Source organism: Hemicordylus capensis, chromosome 2 (genome assembly GCF_027244095.1).
Source record: "Hemicordylus capensis ecotype Gifberg chromosome 2, rHemCap1.1.pri, whole genome shotgun sequence".
Lineage (NCBI taxonomy): Eukaryota > Metazoa > Chordata > Lepidosauria > Squamata > Cordylidae > Hemicordylus > Hemicordylus capensis.
The window spans coordinates 261,840,473-261,864,541 of NC_069658.1; the positions used below are offsets into that span (position 1 = coordinate 261,840,473).

Genomic DNA, 24,069 nt, shown 5'->3' on the forward strand with positions numbered 1-24,069 from the left:
TGGGTGCAGTTCCAAAAGACCTTGAAGAGCACCTCAACACCATAGGGGCCACAGAAATCACCATCAGCCAATTACAAAAAGCAGCTTTACTGGGAACAGCCTATACTCTGCGATGATATCTATAACCATTGACAATAAAATTCTGGCATCCCAGGTCCTTGGGAAGGACTCGATGTCTGGATAAAACAAACCAGTCTGACTGTGTAAACAAGAAATAATAATAATATTTGAAGATGGCTTTCCTATCCCCTCTTAGACTTCTCTTCTCCAGGCTAAATGCTCATTCAAGTGTCCATCATAGGATTTGTTTGCCACACCACATATCTTTGGAAGAGCAGGGGCACTTGGACTGGCTAAATAATGGTGCAGAGAGGTGGCTGGTGGAGGTGGGTGCAGGGTACTCTCATCCGGGTGCATGGGCCATCCGCAGCTGCTACCACCTCTGCCATGCTGCCAGTATGTGAGGCTCCCTTCAGCTGGGTGATAGTTGGGATCAAGTTGGCTCTCTTTTGCCATAGTCTTTTAATCCTGCTAACTGGGCAAAGAGGCACCTTTTACCATGGTGATTCTCTTTATTTAGCAGGGGGAGAGTAACTGGCCCTATCCGCCCCCAGCACAGTACTTCCAGTGACTGTTGCTGGTGTGTGTCTGATGTTTTGTTTTAGAATGTGAGCCTTTTGGGGACAGGGAGCCATCTTATTTATTTGTTGTTTCTCTTTGTAAACTGCCCTGAGCTATTTTTGGAAGGGCAGTGTAGAAATAATAATAATAATAATAATAATAATAATAATAATAATAATAATAATAATGGTGCCTTGAATGAGAGTGAGGAGATGTAACCTCCCAATAGCCTTTGTTTCTCAGTCTGGTGTCAGAGGTCAAAGTGCTCTTCCTCTTCTTCTCCAATCCCAGGTCAATGAAGGATTGAGCATCTGGGTAAATGACTTGCTCCTTCCAGCTGCGGGGCCTGGTGAGGCCTCCTGCAGGTCTTTTGCTCATTAAAAGCATACTCGGGCTCCACAGAAGCTGCTTGGTTAATGTTTAGCGGTGGCCCTGAGCCATTGTGCTTTGGACAATCTCTTCTTGCAGATACCCACAGATATGTGGGAGAAGATTGAGTTCTACCTTGGTCCCAGTGGTCAAACTAGCCAGGAGGAGCTAAAGAGGAATAAATCACACCTCCACATCATTGCTAGGTATTAGGCTGGAATCAGCATCCCTTCCCTGTTGAGCACACACATTCCGCTGCTGCACAGGATACTCATCGCAGAAGGCCGGCATGGCGAGAGACCTCCACTTCACAACATGCGTTCTGCTTTGCATTTTGCTCACTGGTATGTCCTCAGTAGTGATGGGCGAGTTCTCCTTGGCTTGAATTAGATTGGCTCAGAAATAAGCTGAGCTGCTTCCCTCCAGACTGGAAGTAAGGTGGCTTATTTCACAGCCAATCCAAATTTTGACTGAAAGACCTTCCACCCTCACTCTCAACCTCTCTTTCTCCCATACCCAGCCCTGTCCTCTCCACCCTTTGATACTTCTAACCTCCTTACCCCCTTCCCCCCCCCAACCCATCTCCAGGCTGGAAAGATGGCAGGATGGTGATGATGACAAGCTGTTGCAATCAGAATGGAGGGAGGTCAGCCCCTTCCCCGTTCCTGCCATAGTGGTGGCAAGCAGTGGGAAACGGAGGAGGAGGAGGAGAGGTCTCTTCCTCTCTGCTCTCCAATACATGGTGTGTTGCTAAGCAGTGGATCAGGTTGCAAGGAGCCGGTGGGATATGTAGTATTTCCAAAGGCTGTTGACAGGGGTATCAGTAGTCTCTTGGAACTGGAGCATCAGTGGGTGGAAGGGAGCCATATCTGGGCTGATTGGGAGAGACAGGAATAGGAGGGGAACACGTGTGTGTGTGTGTGTGTGTGTGTGTGTGCGCGCGCGCGCTTGTGAGCGCGTGCATGTGATAATGCTCATCTTATACATGAGGAGAGCATTGTGAACTAGGGATGTGCATGAACTTGTTCGTGCACTTCTGGGAGGCGGGGGGGGGGCTCCATTAAGGGGCAGGGAGGGTGCTCTTACCTGCCCCACCACTTTCCCCCCACCGGCACTCTCCCTAAAAGCTCTGGTGCAGGGCTGCAGCATACCTCCTTGCAGCTCCAGTCAGAATCCTACCGGGGGTGTCCAGCGTGTGTGTTTGTGTATGTGTGCTTGCTGTGTGCATGTGCGTTGTCCACTTCCGGTACAACACTGTCCGGGGCTGCAAGGAGGTACGCTGCAGCCCTGCACCAGCGCTTATGGGAGAGTGCCGGTGGGGGGAATGTTGGAGATGCAGTTCCAGTGCATCGACCTATTGCATCAACTATCTGAATGACCACTAGGGGCATTGGGAGTAGAAGTAGTTAGTGAGGGTCTCCTTAGCTGTCCCTGCTTCGCCTCTATTCTCTGACCCCTGCCTTGACTCCTCAGGTATTTCCTGTAGTGAGTCAGTCCTATTCCTCTCCTCCTAGGGAGAAGATGGCAACATCACTCTCTCCCCCTACCTATTCATTATGTACCTGATAGATAGGACTAGGTCTTTCCTACCTCAAATGTACTTCACCAATAAATCTATTTAGTTTATATTGTACAACAATCTCCATGTATCTCTTGGCGCTTTGCTAAATAATTACAATCCCCAACAGGGAAAGTGGCAGGGCAGGTAAAGCCACCCTCCCTGCCCCTTAGAGGAGCCCCCCACCTCCAAACCAGCTCAGATGCTGGACTTCCGAACCAGTTCAGTGCTCCGTAAAAGGAGCACTGAACTGGTTTGTGCACATCCCTGTTGTGAACCCCTAAGTTCTGTAGTTCTGAGCGAGGGTGCAGTGATGGCAAGGATTTGAGGGAGGACTTGGCCTCACTTAGAGCAAATGCTGGGAGGGTGGGCCTTTGGTAATAAGTGGAAAAGCCCAGGAAACTAAAAAAGAAGGACCAATCCAGAGGACTGGGTGGGTACTACACCCACAGCCAGCAGCAGCAGAAGATAAAGCTTTGTTCTGTTTGTTTGTTCTGTCCCAAGAGTGCCCAAGAGTGCCCTGAGGAAGCAGTTTGCTGAGAAAGTGCTGGGGAAATGGGAGGCTGGAGACAGCAGGAAGATCCCTGCTTGTGAGTAATAAGATAGGGACCAGTTCAGTTAGACACATGAGGAAAGTTATTTTCCTTTATGGTATTGCTTGAATCTGAGTTGCCTGGTTAATGAAAACACTCTCTCTTATAATCTGCTCTATGAAAAGACAATTGTTTTTATTGTATATTGCAAAACAGTATTGCAATACTATCGCATATTGTTTTCTTTTAATCTGGTAATAAACCCTTGATAGTGAAGTGTGCTACTCTTCATTTTGGGTCTGCCTTACTCACACGCCCTTGGTGGCCTAGGACGACTCAGCCCTTCTAGGGAGCGTTTCGCCACTTTACCCCCCACCCCACACAGGAACATGTTAGACAGTGATATTTGAGCAGAGGTTGATATTTGTTAAAGGTGAGAATTCTAAAGCATTGCTCTTAGCATTGCAGTAACTTCTTCTGGCCACTAGTGGCATGATAAGTCATGTTAATAGGTCTGTCTTGGTCATTTAGAGTCAAAACTGTTCAGTTGTGTCTGAAGGCTAGTTCCTGTTTGGGTATGTTGTTCAGTGGCTCTCTCTCAGTATGTGATGTTTTAGTTTCTTAATAAATCTTTATTTGTTTTTTGAACTCGACCTACTTTCTTCAGATAATCTCTTGGACTAGACTTCTTTACCACCAGAGCAAAGTCTGCTGTGTGAGGACTTTAATGTTTCTCCTCACACCGCTCAACAATCACTAGTCCCATTTGTAGGCACAAGGATTAAGAACAGGCAGTCTAAGTGAAAACTGCTGTTGCAGTGATGGACTTCAGGAGGTTTCTTTGCCAAAAAGTAAAGCAGAAATAAATCAGTTAAGCTTGGGCTTCCAGATTGTATTCTTATCTTCATGAAGTAGGCAATGGGTGGCTTCTAAGCATCTCCCCACAATTCTGTCCCACAATTACCAAACACCCACCTTTTTTACAGAATGGCCCTCTGGCCTCTGTAACACCCCAGGCAGAAATCCCTCATTCAAACTGATTTCAGGTCTCTGAACAGAAACCTAAACCCAGACCTCATCTATTTCCAGTCATAGTTTGTGGCATTTTGGACTTCAGTGCTGTTTTTCTGCCATTGCAGCATATGGTCTGAAGTGCAAGTATTGCGTGCGGGAGGCTGTTGGAGGACATTGTGAAAATGAAATCAATATATGTCACACCAAACCTAACCAAATGTGCATAGCAATTGTTGTCACTCATGGTAAGCTGAGGTCATCTGGGATGGCCATTTGTTATATTCATACTAAGGACCATTACTACATTGCTCTTTTTCCCCTGCAGTTTTTAAAACTGTTCTCTCCTTCTGTCCAACTTCTGTTTTTCTTGGGGCCAAACTATATGTGATGCATGGATGCTAGGGATGTGCACGGAATGAATTCTGCGTTCTATTTCAAGCTTGGAACAAATTGAAAAATGGCTGAAATGTTTCATTGAAACAGTGGTCAAACTGGCTGTTTTGATGAAACAAAACTTGAAATAAGGATCCTATGGGGTTTTTAGGAAAAGTTTAAAATATTGTTTAAAATTGCCAGCTTGCCCATTTCTTTTCTGGCATGGGTGGTAGGTAGCACCCATCATGCCCTATTACACAGTCCACTTTGGTGTCCCTAGGAGCTTCCCATGGGGAACAATGTTTCCCCATTGTTCCCTATGGTTGGAACAAGCTGCACACATAGAGAGTGCACAAAAGTTTTGCATTGCATTTTGCAATGCATTTTGCAATCCTGCCTTGGAAAACAATGCAGAAGCACATAGTAAAAGGGAATCAGTCCCTCCCAACATGGAACACACATTTCAAACACAGTCCAAAAATGGCCAAAAAAGAATCACTGACCCAGAATCCACAGCCTGTGCTGCAGTAACATCATTGGCACAGTTGTTCTCTTGCACACAATTACACACCCCTACCAGAAACAATTATGACTCTTTACATTCCTTCCTAGCATTGCAACAGCTGCCACAGCAGCATCCTTAGCAGCAAGCATAACCATAAGCTCAACTAGAGCAAATCAGCCACATTTTTACTGCACTTTGCAATGCAGTTTGCAGAGCAGACCAGAGCACCGAGTGAAGCACAAGTTAGTCTCAAGGCCAGACATGGAGCTCATTACAGTAATCACCAATAAATATTACATACTCACAAGCACACACAGCTGCCACCGTTCATTTCTCACCACAACACTATCTCACAAACAAAACAAATCACAATTCAAAGGCACCCAAGTTATGCCTTTGTCAATTTGAGTTCTAGCAAAACTAGATAGTTATAGCAACAATAGCACAGCATTGAGCAACCGCCCTGAGCCATTTTGGAAGGGCGGTATATAAATCTAATAAATAACATAACATAACATAACATAACATAACATAACATAACATTATATTATATTATATTATATTATATTATATTATATTATATTATATTATATTCAGAGCTGTAGCCTATAGTTACATGCTTTTAATGAAATTGGATCAGAAATTAAGCCATATAACAGCAATTTTGAAAACACAACAAGGTCATTTTTAAAGGCACATAGTTACTGGGCAACAAGAGAATTATCTGGGCATTGTTAGCTTCAGTGCCATGATTGCTGCAGCAAGCAAGTTATGGATGGCCCTAGGCAGTCAGCTAGGCAGCTACTGATGATGTTCCTGTTTGGAACTTTGCTGTGCAGGTTTGCCCCTAGGAGACAAGCATCCTTCACTCCTGGCCTGGCTAACAGATGACTGCAGTGAAAAAAAAAATAGATAAAGTGTCATTGGCATGCTGGGCTTCATAGAATAATTGACAATACTAGAATGCAATAAAACAATAGGTGTAGTCTAGCAGTGTGCACAAACAGTCCATGCCAAATTGGTTCACCTCAAACAGGAGTTGGTTCAGAGGTTCAATCGTCAACCAAAATGGGGGCAGTTTAGTCCATGATTGAACTGAACCAAGCCCGGTTCAGGGGAACCAGTTCAGCATGGTTTGGGAGGCATGGTTTGGCACAATTCAGGTGTTCAGGCAGGGGCAGTGAGAGAGGCAATAAGTTGCTTACTTGGCTGGTGCAGCTGCCAGTGCCACTGATCACTGCTGCTTGCCCTCCCTGATGCAGCCCCCTCCTTTACCAAGATGCCAGCTCGGTTCTGACCCCAGTCATGCATATGGCTAGTGTGCATGAGCAATGGCCGCCACCAGTGCAGAGAGAGCCCAGAACTGGCCTAAAATGGCCCAAACCAGGCCAGTTTGAGACTGGGGGAAGCTGGCAGGAGGAGGTGGAACCACTAGAGGCCCCTGCATGGCCATGGCAGTGCCCCCCAGAGGCAGTGAGTGTTTTTAAAAAACAATATTTTATTTTTATGTTAGAACCTCAGAACCGGCTCTTCCAGTTCTGACAGCAGGAGAGAGGGCATACCTCTTGCCTGTGGGGGGCACAGAGGCCACTGTGTGAAACAAGATGCACAACTAGATAGGCTTTCGGCCTGATCTAGCAGGGCTGTTCTTATGTTTATACTTGCTCTTTCATTGGTCCCAGCAATAATGCCAGAATTCTGTTGAATTGCTGGGGTCGAAGTTTCCAACTCCAGGCCTAGTTTGTGTGTTCATTCTCTCTCTCTCTCTTTTGCACACACACTTTCTCTCCCTCTCTCCCCTTCTCCTTCTCTCCTCAGAAGGCGAACTGATGTACAGGATGGAAGGTTGTGCCAGCAAACCCAGTGACTGCTATCAAGTTCACAAGGACAAGCATGGCTACCTTGTGAAAGGCACCTGCTGCAACTACAATATGTGCAATCATCATGATGGAGATACCTAGTAATGCTTAAAGTAAATTGCAGCAAAAGCACTAATGGGAACGTCTTCCTGAATTTGATTTTGACATGGCTCAGAAGTTTGCAGCAGGAGCTGTGGAGGCTCCATTTTAGGGCAAAATGGGGCCAGGCCCTCCCGGGGGCAGGGGGAGATTGTATTAAATATTTAATTGCATTAAATCAATTAAACAAAGGCTTCTGTGTGACTTTAATAACTGCTGACTATTTAATTCTAGTTTTATATTGGTTTTTCCAAAATAAGCTTCTCTCATGTCTGAATCAGGAGTCTAGGCTCTTGCTGGCAGAGGAAGGGACCTGCAGATTTCAGATCACACAACAAGGTTTCCTTGCTCCAGTCTTCTCAGTACAGGAAGGGCCAAACTAACTTCTCTTGTCTTGGCCCCCTTTGGACATGAAAAGTCTCATGGAAACTGCTGAGCTTGCAAATGATCGGCCATTAGAAATATTCAGAAAACAGGAATTTTCAGCCAGTCACATAAAACACAATGGTATAAAGCAATCTTAGGCAGGGCCAGCCCCTTGGATACCTCTTTAGATGCTTCTCTTTAATTGGTCAACTTCGCACTGTGAGGGCTGGGCCATACACAGACACCTGTTGGCATATTGGGAAGAAGAGGCACAGTTCTAAAGAAAAGAGTATTCCCCTCCCAATTTGCTTTGCTGTTTCTAGACACAGCAGAAAGGCCTGGCTCCAATGGATGGAATTCAAGGTAAGTAGGCCTAAGCCAGTAGGCCTTTATTTTCACATTTGTGTTCCAGTTAGGATTGGAGATTCCTACTGAAATTATTCTTAAAGGATTCCTCCTCCCTCAATGTTTTTCACAATATCAGCTTAGGGTAAGGGCCTGCCTGCCTTCTGTAACAGGAAGCTCAGTGGGTGAATTATTCAAGGTAAATCAATTAGGCCTAGCCTAGTCTACTTGGGTTTTTATTTTCAAATTATTTTCAAACTGGTTTTCTTTTAAAAGTACTTCATAGATAAAATTTCATGAAACATGATAAAAGTACTGTAAAGTAGGTTAGTTGGGACAATTGAATTAAGTGATATCTAGCGTTGCCATCTGGAGACTTTTGGCCCAGATTCTTGACTGTTTTTAACCACCTCCAACTATTTCCATGTTGTAAAGGGTCAGGGGCGCAGCCAGAGGAGAGGGGGCCCGTGTTATCCCTCTCTCTGGCGGCCCCCCAGAGTGAGGGAGACAATGAAGAAAATAGGGAGGGATGGAGCTGGAGGGCCCTCAGGAGCTGGGGCCCCGTGTTCTTTGAACCCTTTTGCTCAATTATAGCTACGTCCCTGTAAAGGGTATCTGGAGTCTGGGCCATCCAGTCACCAGCCAACCTGCCTCTCCTCCTGGCAGTGCCTGCTTGTGCTGCTTATTTTAATTCTGTATGATGCACCCAGCCACCAGGGAATTAAAGGCTCTCCTGCAGGCACGGGGATCCCTGCTTGGCTCCTTTCCCATCTGACCCCTGCTTTGGGCTCTCATCAGCACGGTTCACTTGTGCTACTGCACACCACTGTTGCACTGCCAGTGAGCAGCCAGCCTTCCTGCTGCTGCCGCCAATCAAAGACACTCCCACAAAGGAATCTGATACAGTGAACATCATTGACTCATTCTTAAAGAGACTGAGCACATGGCATCAGCCAGTGCGACACTCGCGTGCACTGAGGTTGACAGTCTACTTGATGTGACGTCCATTGCTGCTGCTTAGTTAGCCTGCTGCTGCTAGGCTAGTTCTTCCTGTGCTGCTCCTGACCTGTGCTGCTGCAGAGCTCATAATTGCTACAGCCTGCTGCGGTGTGCATGATGGCTGCGTGTGCGGTGGCATGTGCTTTGGCTGCCTGCCTTGCTTGCCAAGTGTTTTGCAGCAGCCAGTGGCTACGGCCTCTGACGGGCTCAAGGACGGACTTCTTGACTCTTTCCCCTTCTTCTCTGTCTCTCTTCACTCCGTCCAGGTCAGGAAATGTAAGGGTTGTTTATGAAATGCCTTATGAAATGCACCACTGGAGGGGCAGCTGGTGTGAAGAAGGGATGTGTGGTGGTTCTGCTTAAAAATGGAATGAAAATGCACCATTTGTCCCTTGGGATTCTGTGAGGAGGCTGGTGTTTGAACTGTGTGGAGAAGGGGTGTGTGGTAGTTTCTCCCCCACTGTCAAACAATGAAATGAAAATGCACCATTTGTCCTATGAGATTCTGTGATACACCAGAGGTGGGGGAAGCTGGTGTTTGAACTGTATGGAGAAAGGGGTATTTATTCTCAAATTATCCTATTTTTTGCAAAGAATGCATATATTATACCGATTAGCAAATGTAAATGATGCATTTTTAATGCAAAGTGGAGACTTTTAATAGGCTTTTAAAGCAAACAGCACCAACTATTTTCACTTTTTTGGTGACGGATTTAAAGTAATTTCACCATCTGGACCTGGCATCTGGACCTAGTGATATCAGTTGGCTACATGCAGATGTTATTCTACTACACTTTGAATCTTTAAGTGTTTCTTATTGGCATACAGTGGTTATCCAAAAGTGTGTACCCTCCACAAAAAGTATATGTGTTGTAGTGGCATGACAAAATACCCCATATTGGCCCCACCAATTTCAAACTTTACCAGGGACTTTTACACACATGGTTTTTAGCTCAAATCTCCTCCAGAATGGAGGATGTGAGTTCACATATCAGCTGGATTTACCCTGAAGTCGCAAAGGGCTATCAGGTACGAGTTTACACATGATTCTGGCTTTCCCCGAATTAGGGCTGCACAATCTAGCTGAGCCCGAAATACGTCTGGGGTAAAAAAAATCCTTTATTTAGAGCAGCTTTTTCTGACAAAAACAAGGTTTCTGGTATGCCCTGATGTGTGGAGGGGCCATTGCCAATAGATCAGCTTTTTTCAAAACCCACACTTTCGTGTTTTTTAAATTTAAATTTTTATTTAATGTTTTTTGACATTTGGTATTTTACATACATCTTTTTCTGTCCCCCCATCCCTTCCCCCCACCCCTCCCCCCACCCTGCCCCCAAGCCACAAGGTGGGAAAAGAAAGGAGACATAGAGGGAAAGAGAAAGAGGGCAAGGGGGAGCAGAGATGAGATCACCGCAAGCCAGTGACATCACAGGCTTGCGATGATCTCTAAACTGTGCAGGCGTGCCTTGCAGTTGATTCAAGATGCTGGCCTGAATGGATGAGCTCAGCGTAATTCCTCCTCTCCTCCGCCAGGGGAAGTGGGGAGAAGGGAGAAGGACTGCTCTGCTCCCCCACCCACACCCTTGACTGTGGTAAGAGGTTTTTTTTAAAAAATGGAGCTTTGGTGGGGCATATGTGGGGTGGTTCACCGCTGACCCTGGCCATTTGGAGGCTCCCCTGGACCTTGGAGGACTGGACCAGGTCCCCAAGGTCCAGGGGTTAGTGTGCCTCTAGGTTGTGGTTTGGAATCAGGTCTCATTCCTGCTTCTCTCTCCATTGCTAACTGCTTCCTAGTTCTCTAGACTAGAGACAAAACCACTCCCAGGGACGTGTACTTGTGCTAAAGTATAGCATGCACTAAAGTAGTGCTACTAAATACTTTAGACCTGACCAGTGGCAGACTTGCCCCAAGAGAAAGACAGCACTACTCCAGTCTCATTAGTACCAGCATGAAATGGACTCACTTCTAAATATTTCCTACTGAATGATGTTGTTGAATAGATATAACATTAGGGACACCATTTCAAAGTCTGAAAAGAATCCTATGGCATGATCATAATGATTTGATGGGTTGGCACTTCTCAGCATCTTAGACTACAACTCCCATTTCCTCTGAATATTGGCCACTGTGGCTGAGGATGAGGCCAGTTGTAGTCCATAAACAGGTGGGGGGGGCAATATCGTGCAGTCCTGGACTAGGCAGAAGGCAATTTTACATGGTTTTACCCTCAAAAACAATGTAACACATTCACTCTCCTTTCTCCTTAGGCTTAAGTGAATACTGCCAGCCAATTAAGAAATGGACACTAAGTTTTTATATAAACCACTTGAACAATATTCTGTTCTGGCTTGTGAAGTTGCCGTTTTTATCCTAATGATCATATTAGCAAAACACAAGAATGTATTTAACAATACAGGGAAATCAGTGGGAAACGTAGTATTTTAAAAGGCAAAGCTCTGTCCTCAAACTTCCCAAGAAGCACTGTGCAGCTTCCTAGAAGGGTCTTTAAGTCATTCTGCAACAGCTTCATTGCTCTATACTGTCAGGACTGCATTTCAAGTTGCTCAGCAGCCCCGGCGGGTCCCTAATGTCAACAGAGGGCTGCCTGTCATGTTGGCAATTAATTCATAGCTTTGTTTGTTTGTTTGTTTATCCATACCTTCACAGACTGCCTAACACCTGAGTCTCAAGGCCACTCTTTGAGTGTTCAAAGGGCTTCAAATGAATTATCTTGATATAATCATCACACAGCTCTGTACTGCAGCTGGAGGAGTGAGGCTGATAAGGAGTGGCTTACCTAAGGCCACCCAGTGAATTCATGGCAGAGGCGACATCCAAACTGAGGAAATCCAGAGTCACAGCTCGGCCTCTTAGCCATGACATGATGACACCAGCTCTCATATTTTATATTTCCCTGCAGGCTAGGGCTCTTTGCTTTGCCACACCCTTTTCTCATGCTCAAAATGGAGGATAGAACTGAGCTGCTGGAACAGCATAACTGGCTGTTAAATGGCATGAAGACAGAATGTTTTCAGAAAATGGCATGAAACCATGGCCTAAGTCATGGAAGGGAGGCCTGGGTTCTGCCCCATCCCCAGTGGCCCCACCATGTACGCACTGTGCGTGCCAGTGACGCCCCTTGTGCTTGACGTCATGTGCAAGTGGGCATGGCCCAATCACCAGAGGGCCCACACAGGCCCCCCAGAGTTCATTCCCAGCCAGCATTTCTCTCCCTCCAGCGAGGGAGAGAAAGGGAAATGAATGCACCCAGTCAGCAAACACTGGCTGGGAATGAACTCTGGAGGGCTCATGTGGCCTTTCCGTGGCTCGTGGCAGCATTCCTTGAACCTGTTCACTCAATCATGGCTCTGCCCCCAGCTCCCCCAGCTGCAGTACTTACAATGCTGGATCTGCAAGACTTTGGAGGTCTTCTAGGAACATAGGAACATAGGAAACTGCCATATACTGAGTCAGACCATTGGTCTATCTAGCTCAGTATTGTCTTCACAGACTGGCAGCGGCTTCTCCAAGGTTGCAGGCAGGAATCTCTCTCAGCCCTATCTTGGAGAAGCTGCCAGGGAGGAACTTGAAACCTTCTGCTCTTCCCAGAGCGGCTCCATCCCCTGAGGGGAATATCTTGCAGTGCTCACCCATCAAGTCTCCCATTCATATGCAACCAGGGCAGACCCTGCTTAGCTACGGGGACAAGTCATGCTTGCTACCACAAGACCAGCTCTCCTCTCCTAATCCAACCCTCTGCTCCATGCAGGAAACTGCTACAGCATCTCTGACAGATGGTTGTCCAGTCTTATGCTTGAAAACCTCAAGTGAAGGAGAGCCCATCACTGCATGGGTCAGACTGTCCCACAGAAGGCTTTGGATTCCTCTCATTCTTGTGCCCATCCCACTTGCTTGGGAAGAGAGCTCACTGATGGTTTCTTGTACAGGGCAGACCCTTCACCCTCAAACCATGAAGCCAGTATTGTGTGTGTGCTTATAATCACATACACATAGAATACAGCAACACAATAAAAATAACAATACCTCTACTTACAAAATAGATTAGGAACCTTCTTTCCCCTGCAAGCATCCACTGAAAGGATGGGCATCAGTTCTCTTTTAGCTACCCTTGTTGTGTGTGTGACAAGAGGCCCATTCGCACATTATGTTCAACACTCGTACAACAAGTGTACAGTGAACACAGTTACAGATCTGTACACAGGTACAGTCATTTACATGTCATGCTTAACACAGATACAGAAGTACATTTCCTATTTGTACCATGTACTTGAAGGGCCTATATCCAGGTTCACTTTTAAAATGAACACAAGTACAGTCATTTACACAGACACGTGTACAAGTTTTCAGACATCTTAATCAGGAAAAGATGTTGAGAGCAAATTAAGGAGGAACTAATGAGCATGTTTGTAGAGCTTTGGATGCCATCTACAAAGTGTTACAGAGATTTCCAGATGTTTATCATGGACACAGATTAATACTCTTAGTGACACTATCTTATAATTTGTCCATATCCTTCTGAAAAAAAAAAAATCTAGTGGCTGGCATGACCAACAGCTCTCCTACAATAGAATGCAGGCTGTGGATCCACAAGCAACCTTGAACATCCCTGCACTGAAGATTGCTTTGCATATTGGTTTGGACCTGAAGAAGGAGCAATCTTCACGTCTGCTCCACGCTGCAAGCCTTGCTTGTATAAAACTGTTTCTGAGGGTCACGCAGCCCTCCGTAATCCGTCACGCAGCCCTCCGTAATCCTCCTTCTGTTGCAACATGACTGAGGATCATGTTGGTCACCACCCACTTGAGTAAACAAAACTTTAAAACAAGCATACAATCAGATGGAAACCTAAAGTGGGAGCTTAGGGTGAAGACAGACATAACAAATGCAATAGTGATAAAATGGAAGAAGTCTTTCAGAGATTAATCCAAATGAATTTTGTTGGTAATGTCAAACACTGAAAAACACAGTTCTTCAAGAGAGCAGCAGAACAACTGTGGATGGCATGGCATGACTGATGCTGGTGATCCTCACCAATAACACCCCCCATCTCCAGAAACTTTTGCATTTTCAAAAAATTTTTTTAAAAGAGAGTCACTGCCATGATATGCAGCATCAATGGGGATGGGAGGGTCTTGCAGCACCGCTGCTGTGGACATAGAAAAAATGATGCTCCTGGGAAGGATAGCAGTTGCACTATCAGCACTACCATCCCTTTGTTCCTGTTGAGGCTGTGCATCATGTCAGCCACTGAATAAATGGATAACACATGAACATGGAGAGTTTGTTTGTTTTAAAGCAGACAGCATGAGGCATGGGAGAGGTTTAAGACTGATAGTGGAGCTGGTGATCAGTTCACTGATGTGTACGTCCAATTGGAACGAAGCCAGGCTCACACCCTGGTGAAAGGTCAAGAGTTCTTTTACTATGTCATCCACATGCTCAGGTGAACTACATGTTATTGCTGCAGAAATCTGCATTGGAACAGCAGACATATTCGTGCAGTTGCCTGGTTGACGGAAGTATCTTTTTGGTTCCACACTTCCTGTACACATCAACACCACACGTCTTAACTTTTTTCATCACTCGTGTACCTAGGATTGGAGAGTGAGGAGGGCAACACTGTGTTAATAAGAATGAACAGAAGAGCCACCATGATGATGTATGGAGTGTAAGGGGAGGACGTGCAGGATCTCTGTCAGCAAGGGTGGAGTCATCCTGTGAAAGGGCTGAAGGACTGCTTTTGTCCTCACTGCAGTGATGTCTCCCAAAAGAATGCTCAACTATTTCCCATTAGGAATGGATGGCAACTAGTCACTTACATGGTAGAGAAGGAAGGGGTGCACTAGGGGACATGGTGCATCCCCCTAGTGCACCTTGGGGCAGTGGTGGTGGTGCTGCTGGGACTGGGGCCAGGCAGAGAACAGGGCAGACGGGTGCAGAATGAACATGGGCTGATCATTGGCCAAGTTGCGGGTTTCAGTTATTCCAGATTGGAATAGTGATATCATTCCTTTCCCAAAGCACAAATGATTAAGGAACACATGCAAAGTCTGGTGGAAGCAAGTTAGAGGGGAAAGAAGGAAGAAGCACGGAAAGGAGGATTGGGCTCTTCTGCCTTTAATGCACACAGATGAGAAATTACCATTTTCCACCATCTTTACTAAGTTGTCACAATGAAGTGCCCCATTGCACTTTAAGAAATAATACGTTTGTGGCATGAAAATCTCTCCCTGCCAAAATGCTCTCTTCTGCACCATCGCAAAAGATACAGAGGCCCTGGACTCCTTTGCAGCCAGTCAGCAAAAAACGGCCTCCATAAGATAATGGTGCTAAGAGAAAGCATGGACTCAGGAAGGACGCCTTACCTGAATAGAATTTTATGCTTATGCAGACCCCAGTTTCAATGTCACATGTGCTGCCAGCAGGATTGCAGGTTTTCCCTTGAAACAAAACGGTGCAGGCTTGGCATTTTATGGCCTCTGCTGTAAAACACAGGCATTTTTGTTTTTATTCCTCACCCTCCCTGCAACTACTGAAATGATCACCAAACCAACAATAGTCTGTTTTAAATTGACACTCAGATCCAAGTGTTAGAACAAGGTACCAGAACCTGCCTCCAGCTGGAGGCTACCAGGCTCACTTCACTATGGTCCCTCCCAAGTTCTAAAGTAAGCAATGGAATGATGGGCATAACTACAATTGGACAAGGAGTGTGTGTGTGTGTGGTGTGTGTCCCTGGACTCCTAAGGGAGGGGGGCCCTGACGGCTGGGTGACAGCTTGCTCTTTTCTCTCCTCCTCGTGCCTTTCTGAAGAAGAAGGTGGGGGTGAAAAGGGACCTATCATCACTTTTTGTCCCAAGGCACACTCCAGCCTTGCTATTCCCTTGGATGGAAATCTGAGAGGCAGCTGAAAGCAGGGCAAAACCAGATGCTCATTCAAAGCACTGGGATCATGAGAGGCAGGCCGCAAGGTTAGCCCCAACACCACTTGTATGTATCCCCAGAGCATATCCCCATACAGTGGTCCCTCGACTTACGAAGTTAATCCGTTCCGAATGCACGTTCGTAGGTCGAAAATTTCGTAAGTCAAAAAGCGCACCCACGGAGGTCTGAAAAAATTCGTAAGTCGAGTAAGCCGCATCTAAAAATTCGTAAGTCGAGGAAACTGCATCTAAACCGCCAACGGTTTCCGTTCGTAGCTCGAAAAATTCGTAAGCGTGCGGCCATTTTTGTCGTTCGTAAGTCGAAAACATCGGATGTCGAGTAGTTCGTAAGTCGAGGGTCCACTGTACTTTCTCCTGTGAGTGAATGACTGCCATTCATTTGCATGAGGAAAGAAAGAATACTGCACTGGGGGATAATATTGCAGTGGGGGCCAAAGTTGCCCACCACCACTAACAGAAGGTGGAAGCCAACATACCTGTTGCCCCTCTTTAAAGCAGAGCAGTGGATAATAGATTTCGGAAGAGGAGGAGGAGGAGGAGGAGGAGGAGAGCACATGTGCACTTGTGACATCTCTCTCCTTATCTCTTGAAGGTGGGACTTACCTCCTGGTCCAAAGCAGAAGAAGACATAGACTGCAAGTAACCAAACCTGAGCCATTTGTGGAAAAGTTCCCAGGAAAAAGCTGTGCCCTACTGGTCAGCTGTCTGGCAAGGGGAGAAAGATCAACCCCTCATTTTTCAAGGTTGATTGTTAGGAGAGAGGCAGATGGGCACTCCGGGAGATGTGGAGAGAGCTTCCAGGTTGCAGTTCAATATATGTGAAGTTGCTTAAAGAAGCCAGGCCAGAGACCACACTTTTATAAAGCCAGTGGGGACTGTACTGGTTCCTCGGGTCACCTTATCCCACTGGACTTGAAAGCTTGCCATCTGCAGGGGTGGCGCTTTGGAACACAGAGATATGGCCAGCAGATCACTCAGCTTGCAAACTGTGCTGGCGGCATGGGGAATACAGCCCTTGCTTTCCAGAAATCCACCCACCCCTTTGGAGGACGATAAAAATAATGGCTGGCACCTAGACAAATGCTGCATGAGTGTGCAATGAGCAGAGATGCAGTCTTGCAAGAAGGCTGCGTAGCTGACCGGATGCCCCAAGCTGTGCACTCCCTTGCGGGCAACAAGGATAGCAGATAGCTTTGCATTCTCCCTTACAATAGATATCAACTGAGGAAGTGGTTTCATAGCAGGAAGCACAACACAGGTGGTTGTGCAAGCGCACCCTGTTGCACCAGTGCAAGACTAGTCTGAGACAGAGAACCCTGGCTCAGGAGAATATGTTAGCACAACATCCTTGCACTAGCGCAGGGTTTCTTAACCTTGGGCCCCCAGATGTTGTTAGACAAAGGCCATGTCTGGGGATGATGGGCATTGTAGTCCAACAACTCCTGGGGGCCCAAGGTTAAGAAACCCTGCACTAGCGTTTGCACAGTGCAATGTTAGTCTGGATGTCAGCCAGTGGGTCGTGGACTTGGTAGTCAGTGCTGCTAGCCATTTGAGTGTTGCACCTTAAATGGGTGTCAAAATGCTTCCCGAATCCTGGGACTTTGGGGCCTAGTAGCCCCTTCTTGCATCTCACTTCAGTTTATCAAGGTCAATGGCATGAATTGTGGAGAGAGTGGAATGAATGTGCAAAACACAGACCACGATAGCGCTTTCATTGGCTAGTATGAACTTGGTCTTCCATAGGCAGGGAAAGTGTCAAAGTGATACTGCTTTCAAGTCTCGGGGGGGGGGGAAACAAAAGCAAATCTACCCATCCTTTCTGTGCTCATCTTGCCAGCCTGTCCTGGATGACTTGGCTGCTGCTGATGCCATAACATTCCATCTTCTGATCTTGCTGCCCACAAATGTTCTGCTCCATCATAATCTTCTTATCGTTCAGACATCAGTTCCAGAAAGCAGTTCACTATCCATCACCTGTAACAGTCGATGGAACATTTAAGAAAAACAACAACCTACCTCAGTACCAAGGACAGAATGTTTCATTGCCTTCAGATGTATGAGATCCTCAGAGCTGCATGCTCGCAAACAAGGGAAATGACAGCACGGCAAAGGTCATTTGCAGGAGTCTCGTAGAGGTGACATTCACTGGTGAGACTTAGAGCCAAATTAGATGTCACTTGGCATGCGATTAGCCCTTGCAAATAGCATGGGCAGAGGGGTGATTCAGATCAGGACTCTGGCAGGGAGAAAGGGGATTTAATTCTACACCCCATCACAGTAATAATTTGGATCATGCTCCTTCTTTCCCCATGTATGCTATTTTCTCTGGGAAAGGGCATTCTGGGGCAAAGAGCATGAACAGAGGGGAAGAACTGGGAGGGCCCAAGGTATTACAGTGCTTGGGGTGAGGCACCAAATGCTGCCATGCCCCATGCTCCTAGTGGGGCCAGCCCCCTTTCAAAGCTGACCCTTGCACATACGGGAAATATCATGGGAGACAGGGAAGGAGGCAGGAGGGAAGGTTGCTGGCAACCTTGTCTTGCAAGCTTTGCAGTGAGCATGAGGAGAGGTGCTCTTGTCCCCTGCTAAGTGAGCAGGGGTGGAGCCACCATTGTGTGAATGGGTCAGAAGAACCCAGGCCTCCGCCCCTCAGCGGCCATGCATCGTTCCCCAGCCACACCTCTGCATCTGATGTCAGACACAGGGGTGTTATTTTGCTTGCAAACAGGGCCATGAGGCCCCGTTTATGGGCACAATCCGGACAGCACTGCCTTGTAAAGGCAGGGAGAGTTACTCCCGGCCATGCCGCAAATGCGGTGCTGGCCGGAATTTGCAAATGAGGCCATGTGGCCCCATTTGTGAGCTAAGCTATGTCCCCTGCATCTGACATCAGATGCAGGGGGCATGGCTTAACCACATGCCCTACATCTGACATCAGATGTGTCTGATGCAGGGGGCGGGGCTAGAGCTGCAGTGGCGGGCTGACAGTTGGCCCCTGCAGGTCTCCCTCCAACCCTGTAACTGAGCAAAGATTCTCTTTATTTAGCAGGAAGATAGCAACTAGCCCTATCCATCCCCAGCACATAATCCTTCCAGCGGCTGTTGCTGGTGTCTATCTTATGGTTCTTTTTTAGACTGTCAGCCCTTTGGGGACAAGGATCCATTTTATTTATTTATTTATATATTTCTCTGTGTAAAACTCTTTCGGAACTTTTGTTGAAAAGTAGCATATGAATATCCGTTGTATTCGTATTTACTAATCTTGCAAGGTTCAGAGATGGCAATGGCTTGATATTATGAAAAATATTGGGGGCCCCCTTCAGGAATTACTTCTGTCAGAGTTGGCAACTTTAAGTTCTAACCCCTTCTTATATCCAAATAACAACATGATGAAGGTCTCTGCAATCCTAGTTCAGCAGTTTAGTCAGTAAATTCACATTATAACCTGATGTAAGCATAATGTGTGAAATTGCCCGAAATGCTAAATAAAGGGGAATAACTGGCTACTAGGGCTATCCAAAACTTCAGTGATCAACGTAGCTCAATTTGGCATCCCAAGCTTTGATTCCAAACCAAACCAACAGTCCAGAGTTTCAGTCCAGATTCAAGCAACTATTGTTGACTCGAGCCCATTTGTGTGATTCAGCTGCTTTGGTCTCCCCCATCTCATTACACGCCCCTGCCCTCTGTACTTACTGGGCAGAGACAGGGCACAGGCTGCCTTTATTTTAATTCTTGAGAATAAAATAGAATAGTTTCCTGAGAATTGTAGTCTTTGCTGAGGTTCTCACCATTGCTGCAGCCCCTGAAAAGGCTATAGTTCCCAGGAAGCCCTACGCCTTTCCTGGAACTCCAGGGGTGTGGGTGTGGGTGGGAATAGCTGCTTCCAGAACTCATTATAAAATGCTGCTGCTACCTTGAATAAAAATTAAAACTGTCAGCCTGTCTTTTATCTGTGTCTGTTAAGTACCTACAGGGATTGGAAGAGAATGGTGAGGTGGGGGTGGGGCCAGTGTTTATGGCTACAAATCAAAGCTTTAGTTTTGATTTTGACCGAAGTGGGACCTCCGCATGAAACCCCAAATCAATGTGGGGCTTCTTTGCACAGCCCTATTAGCTACCGCTGAGGAAATCAGGTTGGTATGGAAAAGTCTTTGGGCCTGCTTAAATGCCTCTGAGCCAGTCAACCAACCTTCCAGCCCTTTCCAGCAAAATGCTGTGTTGCTTGTTTTGCTTGTGGTAGATTCAGTCAGCCCAGGAATATGTGCTTGGATACAAAGGTCAATGGAAGGAACAAGACTTATTTCCTGATGCTTTGTTCGTATTTAGAAGGAACACGGATCTGGACTGTGCCTAACCACTTCACTAATCTGAACCGCTACTATTAAATGGTACGCTGTGCCCCATATAGCTAGAGCTGCCGGTCAAATATTACAGGACGTATGTGCTTAGTGTTCCCATGTCTGCTTCCCTCCATCCCAAAGCTGGAATGGGGCCTCAAATGAATTGGGATTGCAAGACGGGAAGTGGTGCTTTAACACTGCCCCCACTTTAATCCCATAAGCTTTATGTGGGTGGTTGCAACTTGTCATGAAGGTGTAAGAAAAGCTTCACGTGCCAAAATTTCTCTTCTGTACAGCTATGAAAGATGGAGGAGTCCTTTGTATCTGGGCACCCAAGCCATGGTCTCTGCAAGGGGGTGGCACAAAAATAATTAATGGGCTGTCCAGGAAAAAGCTCCCTATCTAAAGAGAGTTTCCTGACCATTTAGACGGTATTAGCCTGATTCAGACATTATGCACACTTATACACATGTTTGACTGTACCTTTGTTCATTTTAAAAGTGAACCTGGATATAGGCCCTTCAAGTGCATGGTACAGATAGGAACTGTATTTCTGTCCCTACGTTCAGCATTACATGTGAATGGTTGTACTTGAAGAGGATGGCATATCTTTTCTCAAGTTTTTAACAGTGCAGTGGCAGCACTGGGTGGCACCTGCTGCAAAAGACAGACATGGCTACTCCTTCATTACACCACCCTTAGAGGAATGGTTACCAAACCAATTGCATTATAAACTAGGGTTGCCAGGTCCAGATGGTGGAAAACAGTTGATATCCATCACCAACAAAGTGGAGAGGATGCTTTTCACATACAAAAAGGTCTCAAAAATGTCTCCACTTTGCATATGTTTCTTGGTATGATATATGCATTTTTGATAAAAACTGGATAATCTGAGAATAAATATAGCTCATCACTGTGAAGCAGATGATCAGGTGAGCTGTATGTCTGCTCACTCTGCTGTCTAGGTGCAGAATTGTCAAGGCCCCTGCTTCTTAACTGTAAATTCTCTCCTGATTACATTTAGTACACACAGTTCTCCTCCCCATAGGTCACCCAGGCTGTTTTCTCTTGCCAGGCCAGCAACTTCACCTCTTGGCTTGAGGCAGGGTAGTCAGCTATAGGGCTATGCACAAAACCGGTTTGCCCAGCTCAATTAGAGTCTGAACTGGACTCAAACTGAACTGAACTGGGCATGTTTGGTCACCCCCGACCAGACCACACAACTTGGCTTGAATTCGAGCTGGTTTGGGGGTTCTAACATAGGGGGGGACTTTTTAAAAACACCACCTCCAGGGGTTGCTGACACAGGGGGGTGTCCTCTGGCAGTTCTCCCTTTCTCTGCTATACTCCCCCAGTCTCAAATGGCCTGGTTTGGGCCATTTGGAACCCATTCCGGAATGGTTTTGGCCTGTTCTGGGCCTCTTTGTGCTGGCTGTGGCCATTTTGGAGGCATACACGGCAGCCTCCAAAATGGCCACCACCAGTGCAGAGAGGTCCACCTGAACTGGGCCATCTGAGACCAGGGGAGGGGGAACCACTGGAGGACCTCTCCTTGGCCGCAGCAGCCACCCCATGGAGGCGGTGAGTAATTATTAATTTTTCCTATGTTAGAACCCCTGAACTGGCCCCAAGCTCTATTTTTCATTCATACCTCTGTGGCCTGCACCTGCATCACAATGAGCCTTTTCTCATGATCATGAGAAAGGGCTTGAAGGGGCGAAGGGAGGAAGCCTTTTAAAGCTTACCTCCCACACAGACGATCTGTTCCCATCTAGTCCAGCATCCTGTTTCACACAGTGGCCCACCAGATGCCACTGGAAGCCTACAGGCAGGAGTTGAGGACATGCCATCTCGCCTGCTGCTACTCCCCTGCAACTGGTAATCAGAGGCATCCTGCCTCTGAAGCTGGAGGTAGCCTATAGCCCTCAGACTAGTAGCCGTTGATAGACCTCTCCTCCATGAAGTTATCCAAACTCCTCTTAAAGCCATCCAGTTGCTGGCTGTCACCACATCTTGTAGCAGAGAATTCCACAAGTTGATTATGTGTTGTGTGAAAAAGTACTTCCCTTTGTTGGTCCTAAATTTCCTGACAATCAATTTCATGGGATGACCCCTGGTTCTAGTGTTATGTGAGAGGGAGAAGAATTTCCCTCTATCACTTGCTCCACACCATGCATGATTTTGTAGACCTCTCATGTCTCCCCGCAGTTGTCTTTTTTCTAAAATAAATAGCCCCAGGTGTTGTAGCCTTGCCTCATAAGAAAGGTGCTCTAGGCCCCTGATCATCTTGGTTGCCCTCTTCTGCACCTTTTCCAGTTCTACAATGTCCTTTTTTAGATGTGATGACCAGAATTGTATGCAGTACTCCAGGTGTGGCCACACCATCATTTTGTATAAGGGCATTATGTGTGTGCGCAAGTTCATGCACAGAGAATGTAGCAGATTAATTTATACAATGCCACAGCCTTGTTCTCTAGTTAATTCTTCTGCGGCCTCTAGCACCTTTGGGTGCTTTTCTAATATTTATTAAGGCCAACTAAAATCCTCATTTCCTTCACATGCATTCATTGAAGAAGGTGGGGATGGTCACCCTGGTCATGAGCATGACAGAATACTCAATGGGAAAGGAATCTTGAATGTTTCCAGTGACTAGGTTCCAGTTCTTGTTGGAAATGTCAAAGTTTGATCATTTGTCAAGCTAGTATTTTTAATAACATGTTCTATAATTAGTATATTTTCTTTATTCAAAAACAGATCAATGTTAACCAATAAATCCATAAAACAGGCATACAGCTAGTTGGCAACCTGAAGTGGGCACAGGGTGAAGACAGTCTTAATATTAGTATTTCACTGGAAAGGTTTGCAGGAAAGCCAGCACTGGATGGAACCAAACTGCTGGTGTCTGGTGTCTACCAAGAACACTTCCTACACACACATACACTCCCTCCAAGTGTTTTATACGAATACTCTAGTATTTTTACAGAACTAATAATTAGGCAGGTCTCCTGAAGCAGGGGAAGGGGGGAACAGATGTCTGTTATGGCATTTGATTCACTGCTATTACGGGAGTGCAATTTGATTTGACCTCAAATCAATTCAGATCAAATCAGGGGTAATTTGCAAATTCAACCCCAAATTGAATCATCCTCAAATAGAAGGCCTGATTCAGGATCAAGGAGAATCCCCCCTGATTCAACCTGAATCAATTCAAACACCATTTTGAGGACCATTTTGCTTGGAAAATGGGCCTCAAAATGGTGCTTTCCCCTGGGGAGAGCTGGTCTACCAATTAGGATCAACGGGTAGACCAGCCCTCTTCTCCAGATTTGGCCATCAGCCCATCTGAGAGGACTGGTACCAGTCCTCTGACTAAGCTGCCATGCAAAGTCCAGAATGGAGGGCTGGTCTATCCACTGATCCCAATTGGTAGACCAGCAATCCTGTTTTTCCAGGGAGAAAAACCTACTCCAACTGGGATTGGTGGGTAGACCAGCCCTCCCCTAGAGACAACGTGTATGCCTGCCTTGGAGGACTGGGCTACCCGGGTAGACCAGTCCTCTGAGGTGGGCTAATGCACTAAGTCCAGAGCAGAGGGCTAGTCTACCTGCTGATCTCAAGTGGTAGACGAGCTCTTCACAGGGGAAAGTACCATTTTGAAGTCCATTTTTTAGAAAGAAAACAAAATGGCGGTCAAATAAATCAATTTGAGTGATTTGAATTTGACTCATCAAGGCAGGCAGCCAAGCCAGCTCTTTTCAACAAATCAATTTGAGTTTTTGTTATTCAATTGGAGCTTGCATCAAATCACAGAAATTGATTCATGTACACCCCTAACTGCTATATACATCTGTCAGTTAAATTTCAAAGGCAGAAAGAAGCTAAGAGGTGTGTGTTCACTCAATATTTTGTCTGTCTACCCCCACGCTCTTAAGTAAACTACAGATTATCATTGCAGAAGTCTCCATCAGTACAACAGTGGTATTCAAAGCGGTGTCCAGGGTCCGGTTGCCAAATGATTTTACACATGGTGCTATTGTGGATATCATAACAGTGCAAATAATTTTTTTCCAGAGTATCCCCTGAGAATGAGAAAAGAGGGGGACATCATTGTGTTTCC

The 24,069-nt window shown here is 46.2% G+C and overlaps 1 protein-coding gene across 1 annotated transcript in view; it reads right to left on the reverse strand.

The window, feature by feature from the left end:
• Window positions 1–23,847: 23,847 nt before the first annotated feature.
• LOC128341780 (protein PIP-1-like) overlaps window positions 23,848–24,069 on the reverse strand; it is a 58,330-nt gene continuing 58,108 nt past the window's right edge. The window contains exon 5 of the mRNA XM_053288308.1: window positions 23,848–24,031. Within this exon, the coding sequence (XP_053144283.1) occupies window positions 23,889–24,031 (143 nt within the window). The 3' untranslated portion in view covers window positions 23,848–23,888. The remainder of the gene's footprint in view (window positions 24,032–24,069) is intronic.